The sequence below is a fragment of the Gastrolobium bilobum genome, unplaced genomic scaffold, assembly GCF_033153095.1.
Source record: "Gastrolobium bilobum isolate Gb01-03AN ecotype WA unplaced genomic scaffold, APGP_CSIRO_Gbil_v1 utg41252, whole genome shotgun sequence".
Lineage (NCBI taxonomy): Eukaryota > Viridiplantae > Streptophyta > Magnoliopsida > Fabales > Fabaceae > Gastrolobium > Gastrolobium bilobum.
Window position 1 is genome coordinate 22,368 of NW_026896546.1, and position 12,947 is coordinate 35,314.

General features: G+C 34.0%; 2 protein-coding genes across 10 annotated transcripts; both read right to left on the reverse strand.

Annotated features, from left to right (window-relative positions):
• Positions 1–283: 283 nt before the first annotated feature.
• LOC133300416 (reticulon-like protein B22) lies at positions 284–12,917 on the reverse strand. Of its 8 annotated transcripts, XM_061499958.1 has the most exons (5): positions 12,187–12,917; positions 2,405–2,575; positions 2,124–2,265; positions 1,951–2,020; positions 284–570 (listed from the first exon to the last, which is right to left on the reverse strand). In XM_061499958.1, the coding sequence occupies exons 1-5, from the start codon at positions 12,228–12,230 to the stop codon at positions 452–454; spliced, it is 546 nt and encodes a 181-aa protein (XP_061355942.1). In that variant the 5' UTR covers positions 12,231–12,917; the 3' UTR covers positions 284–451. The 8 variants fall into 8 exon arrangements, 6 of the variants coding, with proteins under 6 accessions (XP_061355942.1, XP_061355941.1, XP_061355939.1 ...); XM_061499957.1 differs by lacking the exon at positions 12,187–12,917 and having other exon boundaries at positions 285–570; positions 2,405–2,806; XR_009750060.1 differs by lacking the exons at positions 284–570; positions 1,951–2,020; positions 2,124–2,265; positions 2,405–2,575 and adding exons at positions 10,893–11,491; positions 11,593–11,724 and having other exon boundaries at positions 11,978–12,917.
• LOC133300430 (uncharacterized) lies at positions 4,619–8,669 on the reverse strand. 2 transcript variants are annotated; one of them, XM_061499974.1, is made up of 6 exons: positions 8,576–8,669; positions 7,569–8,079; positions 6,490–6,894; positions 6,135–6,334; positions 5,682–5,729; positions 5,373–5,499 (listed from the first exon to the last, which is right to left on the reverse strand). In XM_061499974.1, exons 2-5 carry the CDS (start codon positions 8,002–8,004, stop codon positions 5,715–5,717), a joined length of 1,056 nt encoding a protein of 351 aa, XP_061355958.1. In that variant the 5' UTR covers positions 8,005–8,079; positions 8,576–8,669; the 3' UTR covers positions 5,373–5,499; positions 5,682–5,714. The 2 variants fall into 2 exon arrangements, with proteins under 2 accessions (XP_061355957.1, XP_061355958.1); XM_061499973.1 differs by lacking the exon at positions 5,682–5,729 and having other exon boundaries at positions 4,619–5,499.
• Positions 12,918–12,947: the final 30 nt, after the last annotated feature.

Sequence of the window (12,947 nt, forward strand, 5' to 3'; positions counted from 1 at the left end):
AAATGATCTTCAATAGTTCCTCAATATATTATTGACATCAAAATAATCCTTAAAGATTCTGGACATCACACGACAACAATTTGATAGCATGAAACAGGAAAATATCTTCAGAATTACAGTAGTAGTTTTACCAAATCTGAAAAAAAAAAATATAAATAATTTTTCCATTTTATCCACCCTTCTATGGTTATTCTTTCCCAAGTCCCACATTTTCTTATTTTTAATAAAGGAATACATACTCTCACAGTACCAAAGATACACTCACGAAACCGAAACTATTAAGCTATTTTGATATAAAAAAAGAGGGTCATCTTTTGAGGAATAAAATATCATCATATTTACAAGATTATTCACAAGTTAAATTATATGATGGATAGATTGTTGCAATTTTCAATTTAGCCACAGAATAGACATTAAATATTCACCAAAAGGCAAGCAAAAAATGAATATGTTACATGATCGTGTCTTGTTCTCCGCTAGTGTCATTTCTTCTTCCCAAGAACCAGGCCACACCGGAGCTGATTGATTGAGAGCACTCCGCGAGCATGTAAAGACAAAACAAGCATAGTCCTGTACAAACATAATGTGAGTTCACACATAGCAGCATTACGAAAGTTGAACGCAATCATTTTGAAAATTGTAGAGCTTCCCGTCCATCAATATACAATAAAAAGGACGGGCCTTCCATCTTTCTATTGAATCCAGGTTCTGCCCCTTCTATCCATTGGAATACAGTAATAAACATGCAAGGGATCCATTTTACTTAAGGGTGTGTTTGGGAGTCACTATTAAGAGAAAAAAGGAAGGAAATGAAAGGTTTTACTTATGTCTTCCCCTTGTTTGTGAGTTTAAAAAAATGGAGGAAGAGAATAGGAGATTTTTGTAAAATCCTCCAATACCCTTCTTATCCTTAAAATTAGAGTTCTCCCAATTTGGGGGGTTTGAGGGAGATTTTTAACTCCCAAGGGAATACCCTTTATTTTCCTTACCCTCCAAACTCCCAAACACACCCTAAATGTCTTTTTAAAACAACAGGCAAGTCTTATTAACGTGGGATATTTAAAGTTACCAGAACATATTTCAAATTAAAATGGCAATGTTGAGGAAATGTTATTTATCACGGCATAACACCAAGTGATATTCATGAAAAGTGATATGAAATCCTTTGCATCCTCAACATCATCAGAGATACTAGTCAACAGCACAAGCATTGGTCAGAGTAAAGTATGTCAATGCCAAAGACGCTACGAAGGCGATGCAGTAGCCAATTATTCTTTTGCTTGTTTTAAACTGCAGATGCAGATTGAGTAATAAACTACAATCATTTCTATTTAAGATAACAGTTTAAATTTGATTCATTGCCAGCGTAAAATCTTTCCACTATCAATTGCAGAAAGGGAATCCTCTTCTAACTTGTGTCTATTTTACTTTTAGAAAATGCTCAATATTTTGTTTTTACTATAACTACAAAGAGAGCGCATCATTGTTATTAGAATTTAGAAATAAAACACTAAGGCCCACCACTCAAACTCCTATTAATAAAGAACTTGTCTTTTTGAATAATTATTTTCATATATTACAGATAATCTTTACATTCAGTTTTAAGGTTTGCAAAGAAACAAAACTGCCAAAGTCTTTTAGAATTGAAACCCACATTGCAAGTGCCTCTTCTAGTATCAAACAAGAAAGTGGCACATCAATGTAGTAATTAAAATTTCACTTGCATGTTATCAAAAAAAAAAAAAAAAAAATTTCACTTGCAATAAACTTTTAAACAGGCAGCAGGCACCACATAGTAGACTGATATTTGTAAAATGTTATAAATATACACGTTAAGAAAGCAGAGATAAAAAGGAGGATGCTAATTATAATTATTTGTTTAGCTGAAAATAAAATAAATAAGGTGAGGAAAAGGGGGAGAAAGAGTCTATAAAAGGTAAAGTAAAGTACCAGCATAGGCAACGGTAATACCCAAAGCCAATCTTCCAAGAGCAGATAATAGATAAAGGGAAACAATGACCTGCAGAATGGAATGATATATAAATAAATATAAATGTTAAAGGAAGAAGAAGAGTTGATTGAAAGGGGGGGAAAAATGAAAAGAATGTAAAATGAAAGAAAACCTTAAAAAAGAGCCTCTTGTCATGGCCAGTAGCGGCAACCCTTAAGACAGACTCGGCTGCACCAATGGTATTAGCTAAGGAAGCAACAATGGTATTAGCAGTGTCCTGAGATATTTGCCACTCCAGTGGATCCACAGGTACCCTGTTTATTTACAATACAATACAATAATACAATACAATTAAGATTGAATTAGATTGGATTGGGATTGGAAAACCCTAAATGAAATGAAATGAAATGAGAATTGAATAAGAAAGGTAGTGAGTGGTGTACTACTACTGACTGGATGTTCATTTGACGGAAGAGAAGGCCGAGAATAGCGAGAGAGCAGAGGAGGACAATGAATACATCGGAGAAAAGAGAGACGATGCTTGAATTCCTGAAGGCACAGTGATAGTAAACAAGTGTACCGCATACCAACCCTATCATCGACTTTCCCAATTCACCACCATCCCTTCTGCCTCCGCTTCCGCTTCCGCTTCCGCTTTTGCTTCTGTTCTCCTCCATCGCAACTCAACTCAACTCAACTCAACTCTACTCTTGTTTCGAATTCACTCTCTATCCTTAACCTAATTAAATTAACTGACTCTATTGAAGAATCAAAATCAACAATTCTTATTCGTCGCTTCGTCTTATGCCCGGTTAGTTAGGGTTGCATACAGTACACAACTACCAACACCATCAATATCAAACAAATATTATTTATGTAGACGACTGACTGGGTCGTCATGTCATGTCATGTCATGACTCATGTGTGCCTTGACCATTCACAATAACATCAAGGTGCCAGTTTTTTTTTTTTTTTTCGTAATTCATCATTTATTACGTGCGTTTGAATTAATTCATTTTAAAATTATATATAATTTTATAATTAATTAGATACCAAAATGGTATTTTTCAATTTAATTAAGGGTAAATTGGGCAAAAACGACACTATTCTATCATATGTTCAAGGCATTCGAATACGAGGAAACTTTATACATATATTTTTGAGTTTTATGTTTATCATGTAACATAACACAACTGTACTTTCCTACACACACATTAAAGAGGTAGAGTCCACAAGTTTTTTTTCTCTTTCATCATTCCACTTTCTCTCTCCCTTTTATTGTGTGTTGAAAACAACACTTAAATCATGTAACATAACATTAATAAAACCCTATGTTTTTTGCAATAACAGTAACCAATATGGCCCTCGCCTGGCCGTGTTTGGTACAAGATATTTTGTAAGATTTTCTGAAAAATTGAATTTTTTTAAATTTTTAATTTTTGGATATTAACGTAAACAGAATATTTTCATCATATTTTTGCAAATCGAAATTCTCGGATAAAAAAAAATTCTCCTCTATCAAATGCCTCATTGATTAAATTTCTCTTCTCTCGGATAAAACAATTTCCTCCTACCTATGATTAAATTATGGAAGAATATATTCTTATGTTGTAGGAGAGAATTTTTCTCTCCTACACATACGATTTTCATGTTACTTTTTTTTTCTTTTTTTTCTTTTTCTATAATGGATAGATCCCACACATAATTATCTCCATTGCATGAGAGAGTTCTCTCCTATTGCATGAGATTAATAAAACCCTTAAATTATAGTGTTTATAGTATTTATTGATAGAACCCTAAAATTTTGTCATTGATGGTCCGATAAATTAACGAAGAATATTTTGATAAAAAATTATATAATAAAAAATCAAAAGAATTCTTAAAACGATATAGTTTTAAAGTTCAGATATTTTATCTCTTATGACAGAAGAATATTTGAATGTGTAAATATATTTCAAAATAACTTATTTATAATATAAATAAATATTATTTTTATGATTTATATATTTATATTTTGGGTTAAACTAATCTCATATTATATGAGAGAGCATGTCTTATGTCGTGAAATGAATTTAAATTTTAAAGTGAGTTCCACTAAAAACAAAAATCAAAATACAATCAAACACATCGTATATTTCTTGTTTTTTTTTTTTTTTTTTGAAATTACCCAACCCTAACTATCTCTTTGAGACGAGTTGGCTCCCTCCGGTATCCTCACGAGCTTCGACTCTTTGAGCCGGCTATGAGACTAATTCGGAGTGCGGGGGAACAGTGATGGCTAAAGGTTCAGCCCCCTCCCCAAGAATGCATTCAGCGGGAATCGAACACATATCCAACCCCACTAACTCAGCGTCAAGTTACCAACTGAGCTGCACCCATTGGGTATATATTTCTTGTTTTCTTTATCTTAGTATCTATTTATTTTCAGACAAAAAAGAAGCATGCGATTTCAGTTGAATGGAGTCAAAGAACCAACAAGAATAGTCTTTAACAACTATGTTATACAGGGAGTTTACAAAACATCCCGGAAAATCACGATTTTAACAGAATAATAATACATTTAAGATTACAGAAAACCGTTGTTACTGTAACAGAAGCCTATCATATTTGAAAGATTATGGTAATATATTTTAAATATTAGTAGTTAATTATGTTAGTTTTCTGGTGTGTATGTGTTATAATTTAAATATTTAAATAGATTAGTCACGTATTTCCGTTTGAATTTAAATTGTTCTGTTTAATTACAATTATAACATTGCAGTTGTAACTGCTGATGTTATTCAAACTATGCAGTAGAAATCAGAATATGAAGGAGAATTAACTCTTTTTCTTCTTTTTTCTGTCAATTTCATCATGTAATCTGGTTACACGAGGAAATTGACAGAGATTATAGGGGAGAAAAAAAATAGACGGAGGAAAGGAAGAGAAACATAATTAATTCTCCTTCACATTCTGAGTTCTACTACAGAGTTTAAATAAAAGCAGTTACAATAGCAATATTATAAGACATACATAACAACTAATCTATTTAAATTATAACATACACACCAGAAAACTAACATAATTAACTACTAATATTTAAAATATATTAACATAATCCTTCAAATATGATGGGCTTCTGCTACAGTTACACTCTTTGGTTATCATAAAGTATCGAGAATTCTTCCCAAGACATCCTAAGCAGCTGTAGGGCGATACGGGAAGCCCATCTGGCGTTTAAAAGCGGCATTTATATTAGCAACAATTACCTTTCCAAGCAGAAAGAACTTAAGATGATACTTTGCCGCAGCTATTCACTGATACTAGCAAGGGAAGAGGATGGGACATGGATCCCTCTCTAACCTTCCATGTGATAAATCCAGTTTTTTCATCTTTTCTTCACACCAAAACAGTTGTTCTCTAGTCATCCTCGTCATTTTCAGAACCCTTGATAAGATTTTCATGTCAATAAGGCCAAGCAATAGCTGAATGTCCTCATGCTTTTGTGGCCAAGAATTCTTTCTCCAACCTTTCTTCTTTCTACGCAGTTCCTTCAGTTTCGCCACTTTCTGCATTTAGAAGAAAATAAAGTAAGACGGATATTTTTCTTAGTCACATGATTGATCATCCGTAATGTCCGGCAGGCATAGCAAAAAAACACATTGGCTCAACTGCCAGCATCATCTTTAGCAGCAGAAAAGTAATTCTACCGACGGTAGTGCATAAAATGTTAGATAGATGATTGGCACACCTTAAGAATATATTATAAAATTCCTTGATCCACCTATATGTCCCAAACCTATTTCATCAAAAACAAGAAACCTGAGAAACAAGCTGTTTTGCACTGGGATTTAAAAGCAGAAAAAGCTCTCAAAATCATTTAGTTAAAAAGTAAAAACATGGTTAACATATTCGCTGATAATAAGCCTATTAGCATGTCACCATTAGAACAAGCATATTAAAGAGCCATTTGAACCAAACGGTGGAAGTCAAACATAGAGCAATTTAAATATACAACTAGAATTGATGGATAATGAGGGTAACATTCTAAGAACAACACACTACCAACTTTTAACTACCAAGCCTAAAAAACTTATAATTGGGAGGAGTGATGGCCAAGCTAAAATTATTGTCTATGTGCATCAAAGGTTGATTAGTATACCATATAAAACTGCAAACTTGGATCACAAGTATCTGAATTTACCTTCTCAAGAGTAAATTGAACCTGTTGTAGAGGAGTTGCAAGCTGGTTCTGATTTCCAAACAGGTTTGTAACACCACTTGACTTTTTCTTGTCCCTTTTCAGGAAAAGATGGAATGTAAGGATAGAGCTTTCAATTATCCTGATAAGATCAGGAGCAAGAACTCTGGTGTCTGAATCATCTATTAATTCATGCTCTGAACCTGAATAGATTCAGAAAGTTGAGCTCATACAGACATAAATGCATAATTACGTACAGTGACAAACAACTAATAAAAATGTTTTATTTCAATTATTAATAACTTCAGTGATATCCATGATAGCCCAATTGAATTTAAATGATTTACAGAAAATTCACCTCGTATATTAGGGACCTGGAGCAGTTTAGGTAAAGTATTCCTTGTGCGAGCATAAATTTCAGCTCGAAGGCCCTGCTCAAAAGGTTCATTCTCAATAAACCTTTGTAGTAGAACTTGGAACTGTTGAAACTGCTGTGCACTGTAATTGTAACAGGTAGGATTTTCAGGTTGCCAAGATATCTTCTGACTCATATGGGAGCATTGACAATGAAGTGCCTCCCAAGTCAAGCAAATTTGACCAACATATGCTGTTTCAATATCCTGGTAGGGATCATTTTTAGGCTGCTGAAGATGTTCAGTCTCATCATCAGGTTCTTCAAATTTTTTCAAGGAAAGACAACGAAGGGGAGAAGCCAGCTTCTTTGATGCAGATCTTGGAGATGGAGTTGAAGGGTACTGTGAACCTGACATAGTGAGGATGCAGCATATCACAAGATATGACAAATGCAATATAACGAGGTCTTTATTTTTACCAAAGTACTTTTTATTATACAAGATTAGAACAGGCATGTTAAGCTGTGGAACATAATTCCCCTAACTTTGATTCTATTTGGGTTTATGTTTGCATTGGGATGATGACACACAACTCCCTTAATTTTGATGAAGTAATAAACCGAACTGAATCCAAACAAATTGCTTAATCCAAACTTACAAAATGCCAGCACACCTTAAAGAACCATGGAGCTCTTGTAGCAGGAAAAATAATTAAAATGTTAATGTAAATCAAATTCCAATTGATAAGATACCATGATGCTTATAAGATCTTTCCTTTGGGCTAATATTTCCTTTTTCCGAAAAGAAATGATAGAGAGTAATATTTCATTAGGCATCCATTATTGTTCACACATCATGCAGCTAGTCCACAAACAAAACACCTAAATGAACCCAAAAACCTTAGTAGAAATTCCCAACAATCTAGTATCTGCAGATGCAGCATACAGAGATGGGATGATTTTTATCATTTTATCATTTCCAACAACAAATCCCAGATTTTTCTTCTATGAAGTTGTTTGCTTTTCTTATGCCTCTGGCCCCTTTTCACCCCCCAAACAAAAAAAAGCAAGAAGAAAAAGTCTACCTTTGGCAATTTCACTAAGTTGCTGTGTGCTCATCCGATCAAAGAATAGCATTCTTTCACAGTACTTTTCAAATACAGCATCAAAGCCACGCCACCATTGCTGACCTTCTGCCTCCACATCCCTCCATTCATTTGAGCTTGTCTCTCCCTCTTCCTCTTCATCCTCCCCCTCCTCTGGGCAGGAATCTTCTTCGGGAATCAACACCATAAAACTATTTCTTCTCAATTCTTTCAGCCTCCTCTTTACTTCATTGGTAATAAAATCATCATCATCCTCAGCTTCAGCAGCAGAATCTGCATTTGCTGATTTACACAGATCAGGACAGCCATTATTAGGCTTAGGTTCCTCGGGCTCTGGCCCTGCCTTGTCAGCCAAATCCTTTTCTCCATCTGCTTTCTGAGATTTTCTGAACTTCTTGATTTTCAAAAAATCCATGATTGAACCACCTTACCTTTCAAAGACAAACGATTCTACGCTGAGCCCAATATTTTAAATCTTTTAAATCAAAACCTACAATCATATCAAAACAGAAAGAGAGTGAGTAATACTAAATAGACCAGATAATAGTGTAGCATCAACAGCTCAGTTTTGTTTTTCATGCCGAGCAAAACAAGGGGGCTGGATTTAACAACAAAGCCCTGGGAAATTGAAACGGAAGAAAAGGGCCTTTAACTTGCTCAAAATCCCAAAAACCTGATAATAAAGCAACCTTGAGCCCCAGATTCCGTACCAACTTACGTCCAAGACAAGACATTAGTGATCTAATGGCGAAGCAAGCATACATCATAATAGTGGAAATGACATTCCTTTCCATTCATATAGATCGGGGCTAATTAATAGCTACTAGTATCCATTAGAAAACAGGTAAAGAAGAAAATAAAAAAAAAACTCAGTTAAAGAAACTGAAAATTTCCAAAAATTCTAATCCCCTTAATAGAAAGGTGATAAAAGGCAAGTACTCTTCTAGAAACCCTTCCAAATATGCGAGATGATGGATTCTTTTTACCTTTGACATAAGACTGGGACAGCATTCAGCATTTACAGATATCAGAACCACCGACAAGACAACCTCTCTCTGTCTCACCTGGTTTGCTTACAGATTCTTCCTACATTGAAGTGCTGAAGGCGATTTTCTTGAGCAAATAGTGAACAAAATCACTAAAAAGTCAGATTTTCGGGAACTCAGACAGTAATGAAGATGATTCAGACACACTCCCAACAATTTTGCTGGTTTTAGTACTATTTTTCTTAACCAGTACCAATTCAAAGAGAAAATGTACATGCATTGAGCAGCAGCAGATGAGTAAATAAAGCAAAAGGATCAAAATTTTACATGCAAAGCAGCCCAACAAGGTGATGGAAAAAATAAGGCAGAAGATTTTTCCAATGTTCTTTTCCACTAACCTAAGGATTTGGGAAACTTGATGAGATCAATGTCACATATCAGAATCAGAAAACTCAGCACAAGCGAAGATAGAAGACTTTGCATAGAGAAACCCTAGAGAGAGAGAAGGGACTGAGAAGAAGCAGAGAGAAAACACAGAACAGTGTGCAGTGTATGAAACAATAAAATAAAAATGAAATAAATGTGAGAGCACTGAGCACTCTGTTTTGTTTGATATCTCATTTCCCAATAAAAAAAAGTTCAGGATTTAGATACGTTAAAAGTATAAATCACAGAAAAAATAAAAATAAATGGGTATTAGCATTAATGAAATGTAATGGGATGGGAACACGAAAGCCTATAAAGAGAGAGGAACAGAACAGCTACAGTAGAAGAAGACAGGGACGTCGTACACAGAATATTGTCAGAAAGCCGCGCAAAAGTGGTTTCGATTTGTGTTTGATAACATCCTGAAATTATGTTTCTGACCTCTATCAATTTCCATAATCACACTCTCTTCCACCCAACAATAATCACAGGGGAACATACAAAAATTCTTGTACATATCTCAAATACTTTACCTTTTACTTAGTAACATGAATGACCAAATTAAAATATATAATTATTTTATTTTTTTTTAAATATTTCAATCGATTCATTACTTCATAATTAATTTGATTCGAGACGGATTCAAAATTAAATATAAAGATTTATGTATATAAACGTGTGTAAATAAAAAAAACAAAGGTTGATCTTCTAGATTTTATATTTCATCGAATATAGTGTCATATTGTGATCAAGTTTCATGATTAGAAGAGCTCGAAGTGCTTTTAAGTTTTGAATAATTTATTATCCTCATTAATCATGCTATCATATAAAATTAACAGAGTCACTTATTACATATTTATAATCACATGCTGTTACATGATTAAAAGATTTTTTAATGAAAAATAATGTTGGTAAAAATAGATTATGGAATTAATAAATCGAAATGAGATTCAAACTGACAAAGAGGGAGAAAGAAAGAAAAGAAAACAGAGAGCTAAAAGAAAGTAAGGAGACCGAAGATCAAACAAAAGAAAAATACTTGAGCTTTTTGAGAGTTTCACCTCAAAAGCAATTTTGTATACAGCAACTCAATTCCATCAAAATCCATTTCTTCAGTGAAATTGTTTTTTGTAATTTTCAACCAAATAAGATCAATTAATGTGAGCTTTGATTTTTTTGTTGGCAAAATTAATTTTGAAGGGTCGAAAATCTTGACATACATGCACTAAAGCGTAAACAAGACTTGTGATAGTGATAAGTAGTAACCTATTCGCAATCTTCCGAGTCCGTATAATAATAAAAACCGTTGCTTTAATGTTACATGTACACAATACAAAACAAAAATTCCATTGCTTCTGATAATGTTCAGCGCTAAATATTGCAATAATTTGTTTTGAAAATAATTATGTTTGTAAATAGCTTGAAAAACTTATAGAATATGTCGCTCACAAAATTCTCAATCCCCTAGATACCTCATAAAATGGGGTACTTAGGGGACAAGTTTACCAGCGTGCAATTTTTATTTTTGGTTAAAATCATAAAGTATTTATACTGCATTTTTGTTATTCAGGGAAAAGATCCTTTACAAAGATATGTAACGCAAATAACGATAATCGTAAATATAAGAGTTAAGTTTAACTATATTACCAATTATATGATGTATAGAATAAATGAAAAACTTTACTATTTTAGAATTATATCAAAATTAATTTTTTTCAAATCAATTATTCGCCTAATCCAATTCAAACTGGGAAGGAATAAAGTGTGGTAAAATATTTCCCACCAAATTTTCAACAAAGCATTGAAATTAAATTATAAATACATTACATGAACCTATCGTCCTTATTAGCCAACAACAATTAGGATAAGAAAAAAGAACAAGGGGTAATTCAGATTTCAGTGCGGTTTCATTTTAGGGAAACATGAAGGGATTCAATTTAGAAAAGAATTAAGGGCGTATTACTAGAAAGATTATAGGGTTTTATAATTCTCATTCAACATGAGAATTCAAATTTTCCTACACACCCTTCGATTTTCGCGCTGACATGGGTCCTACATATAATTTTTTCTACCACATGGATCTCACATACTTTTTATCTCTACAACATGAGAATTGAATTCTCATTCAACATGAGAAAATCAAACACCAAGATTATATTGGGTTAACTACTTCTATAGCGATAATAATCTACATTTAAAAGTCAGGATCCGCATCTGTCATGCGTATCCTAACTTTCTATATATTGATGCAAAATTCCAGGAAGATGGTATTGCAAAATTCCAAGTCAGGATCAACATACCAAGTATTAAAGCCTACATTTAATAACCTAACCAAGCAGATGGTATTGGCTGAAACCTGCTTTTAGCACATGCCAACATATCATAATAATCTACATGGTTGAAGCAATCACGGAAATCAGTGAAAAGCTTCTCAAACACCCTCCATTGAACTTTGACCGATCTAGTGTATGGGTATGGAAGAAATACCTGCTGAAAATAATATAAAAAACAAGAATAATTGCATTAGGTAGCATGCAAAAGTTACAAAAGGAAACATGTTAGCTTCAAGTATAGTTGGAAGGTACACTCACATCCCCTTCTTGGGCAAGGCGTTTAAGTAAGCAAAAAGTATGTTGGTTTTCCTCCAAATTGTCAAGAACAGCTAGCCAAATCCGAGAAGCAAGTTCATGGGCTACGTCTCTTGAGTTTCCACAAGCAATGAACTGATCAATCATGGTTCCATGAAGAATTCCACTGTGAGGCGGCATAATAGAAAGTTGAAGCTGCTCTTTCAAAAAGAGGTAAGTATGACCAACAATCTCATCTATTTGTGTTTGGGGATTGGAAGGAAACATGTGTTGACTAATATATAAGGCCATGAATCTCCTGAAAGAAGCATAGCCAGAGTGTGTGGTGTGGTGTGGTGTTAATTGCTATATCATCAAACAAAGATGAAAGAAGAATTGAGTTACATACATAGATACCTCTTGGGTAAAGCAGGAGGAGGAATAGGTCCAGGCCATGTTTTAGAAGGATCCGCAAATGGATAATTGTTAGCAAGAGCAGCTTGCCAGAAACATTCACACCGGAAAAGAGAAGCCCACTGTTTCTTCACACATGATATTTGCGCCCACTCACTCACTCCTGCTCTTGTGAATATCTCTATAAGCACATGATCCGGCAACTTCTCAATCCCAACTAACTCATCTGATGAATTCTTATTCAACATACTATTCAACTTAATCGAATCAAATACAGAATAGATTTATTCGTGGTGGAGGGGGAGGTGGAAGTAGCCTTGTAAATGATGATGGCGTTGGAAAGACGCACCTACCTATCTAGTATCTATGAATGATGATGGCTGGTGTGGTGGTTGTTGGCTCATAAACGATTGACTCTTACATTATTATTTTATTATTATTATTATTTACGTATGCTGACTATTTTACCACCTAACCACCAATTATTTTAATTTTCTCCAAAACTAGAAAATCATAACAAATAGTATACTCAGTGAGTGGTCCATGAATAGTAGTGAATGGGTTCCCATATTTCTGGCTGGTAGCCCCATCTCCCTCGTTATCCTAATCATCCATTACTCAGTATTCACCTTCCCATCACCGTCCTTCAGTATATACTGTCACCATCAATTTCCAACTCATTTTCATCTTTCTAATTTTTTATTTTTTATTTTCGTTGGGTCCTTTCTAATTTCCCTTTAGGCTCCATTGCATAGGTAGATCAACTCGCAAGCACAGAAATGAACTTGACAAGACCACATGATGCATGACGAACAAATTGGAAGAGGTAATCTTACAGCCAGGGTTGGTTAAAATGAAACTGTAATTGAGATGGAAGCTTTTCATTCAACAGTTTAGCATGTAATATGAATTTTAACTTTACAACAAAAGACGGTTGTTTGTTTGAGACTAATTCTTCTCTCTCG